Source organism: Ornithorhynchus anatinus, chromosome 4, assembly GCF_004115215.2.
Source record: "Ornithorhynchus anatinus isolate Pmale09 chromosome 4, mOrnAna1.pri.v4, whole genome shotgun sequence".
In the NCBI taxonomy this organism is placed as follows: Eukaryota; Metazoa; Chordata; class Mammalia; order Monotremata; family Ornithorhynchidae; genus Ornithorhynchus; species Ornithorhynchus anatinus.
In genome coordinates, this window is record NC_041731.1 from 46,993,530 (window position 1) to 46,996,084 (window position 2,555).

General features: G+C 36.9%; 1 protein-coding gene across 3 annotated transcripts in view; it reads left to right on the forward strand.

The window, feature by feature from the left end:
• Positions 1 to 1,881, forward strand: part of PBX3 (PBX homeobox 3) — a 211,456-nt gene extending 209,575 nt beyond the window's left edge. For all 3 annotated transcript variants that reach the window (XM_029062002.2, XM_029062003.2, XM_007669573.4), the window contains one exon: positions 260 to 1,881. In XM_029062002.2, coding sequence (XP_028917835.1) covers positions 260 to 352 — 93 coding nt within the window. In that variant the 3' untranslated portion in view covers positions 353 to 1,881. The remainder of the gene's footprint in view (positions 1 to 259) is intronic.
• Positions 1,882 to 2,555: the final 674 nt, after the last annotated feature.

The window sequence follows — 2,555 nt, forward strand, 5'->3', positions numbered from 1 at the left end:
GCTTGTGCTAACAACCTTCCCGCAGAAGCCATTCTCTGACTTGCTAATTTACCAGAGAGTCGTCACTTCGGGGGATGGATTTGTTTTACATGCATTTAATTCTGCTTTAACACATGCTTCCGACTCCTGCCAAAGAGTGTTTTAGAAAATACATTTTACTAATGCATCTTTACTCGCACGTTGACGTCTCCGTATTTTAAATTGTAGAATATAATTAATATGCAGAAGTGTGTCAGTTGAACTGTGTTTCCCATTTCAGGCTAATGGAGGCTGGCAAGACCCCACAACTCCATCTTCTGTGACTTCCCCTACAGAAGGCCCGGGAAGTGTGCACTCTGATACCTCTAACTAATCTCCTAGCAACCCTTTTCCCTGAGCTGATGATATGCCTTGATAAGTGCAGTCAGAGCAATAGGAGGAAAAGGAAAGATTTTTTTGTAGGCCACCATCTACAGCTTTACTGTAAAACCTTGTCTTCTTAGAGAACTTGGTAAATCTGTTTTTTAAGGAATCATAATCATTGTATTTATACTTAAAACACACAATGTTAAAAAGCACTTTATCCAATTAGGCCAAGATTTAGCATTGTTTACAGCCCTGTAGCTATTTTATCATAATTTATTATCAGCAGTTTTCACATTGATGGTTTAACAGTTGCCAATTACTTGGCCTTAAGGGTAAAAGTACAATGGAAGCTTAACCTCAATAGCAAAAGCAGACACAAAGATACACCTCACCTAAATTTAACTTCTCGCATATTTCATTGAGAAAGCTTAAATGAATTGCAGACTTTGATTGTGTTGAATCTTTTCATATTTCTTATAGAGTTGGAATAAAAGAGCTGTTTGGTTATTTCAGTTAACGATCGTCGTGTTTAAGAATTCTTCGTCGTCACATTTTCGTTGTGATCTCTTATTTTCTCATTAGATCGGAGACTGGTAGCATCTTCTCTCTCTCTCTCTCTCCCCCCCCCCCACTCTCTCTCTTTCTCTCTCTCTTGCTCGCTCGCTCTCTCTCTCTGAAAGCACCAGTGCCCAGAGTCTACTCTGTAATTTAATCATGGACGTAGATTGTTCTAAGAGATGAAGATACTTGCTGCTTATTTTTGTGAAAACCGAGATCTGGGGTTTTACAGTACGAGCTGGGTGCTGCACACGGATTTGTCAAGATTTGCTACTTCCTCTTGGCAACAAAAAGGCACCATTATATGGAGTGTTGTATATAGTGTAGCAAAAGAGTATTTATACATCTCACCAATCAAAACACAGCTTTATTACCTCATGCGAACTCATACAAACCAATAGAATTCCAACATGTTCTGTAGCTTAGAGTCCTCACTTACTACCTCTGAACAATACTCACAATGTAGTTTGTCTCTTTCTTATCTTTTTTGCATCTTGTAATTAACTCTTTGTTTCCCTTCATGAAATGTAATGTACATTGTAATCTTTTAAAACAAATCAGGGTTGCCTTTGCAACTTTTAAAAAAATCTAAAGTAGAAACATTGGGTCTTAATTTAACACAAAATCAGTAAAACTGTTGTAAATACTGAGAAACATTTTGAATGTTCGTCATCTTGTTACTAATCCACGCAAAAAAAAAAAAAAACCCCAACAACCTAATTGTGATGCATACAGATTTCAGTATTCAGTACTGTATCTTTCACCCTGTGTAACGGGGCCCCTTTCCTTTTTCTCTTTTGTATTGTATGCGATTCTGAAACTGATTGAGTCATGAAAATAATTTGTGGCAGTGATTCTAATGTATTAAAAACGTTTCGTGTTACTTTCTAACTGGATTACACCCTGGATTGAAAAAAAGTCTTCCTCGTGGTAGTTATATGTAGTTTCAAACATGAATAAACTTTTTGCTTTCATGATCAAATGTTGATGTAATTTCTTACGGCTCAACTTGAGTCCATCCTTAGAGTAAAGTTAGCTACAGTAGGTATGGAAGGGTTATTAGCAAGCAGGGGCTAATCACTTTTAGCTAGCTCTGCACTTTTGCCTAAAGGACTTTAAAGTAATCGGGAGGGTATGTCTTGAATATTCAAGACATACCCAGGCCTTTTGATCTCCAGATTACGATTGGGTCTACAGGTAGTTTACCCTGTTTAAGAGCGAGCCATCTCTAACAGGTAATCTGAAAAGGTGAACCTTTGGGTTCCCTCTTTTTCAGACCGACGGATTTGCTTTCAATTACTGCCGTCATTTAACTCGAATTTACAAAATAAGATCTACTAAAAATTGTTATTGGGTTAAAATCATTCTCATTCTATTAAAAAGTTTAGCAATTATGAATGTATACATATCTCTAGCTGTAGCTTCTAAATCTTTCTAATAAAATAGAGAGGTCAATAACAGGTAATTGGCCTACTTACTATATCTCAAGGAAATTGACTCACAGGAAATCAGATTAATGTTAATCAGTTGCCGCAAATTGTCCCTGACAAATATAACTCTTTTACTATTTCAGTAAGTATGTCCAGGCAGAAGAAGGTATGAAACTATCACTCCCCTGAATGTGGTCATCTGGTGAATGTAAACTCTAAGGG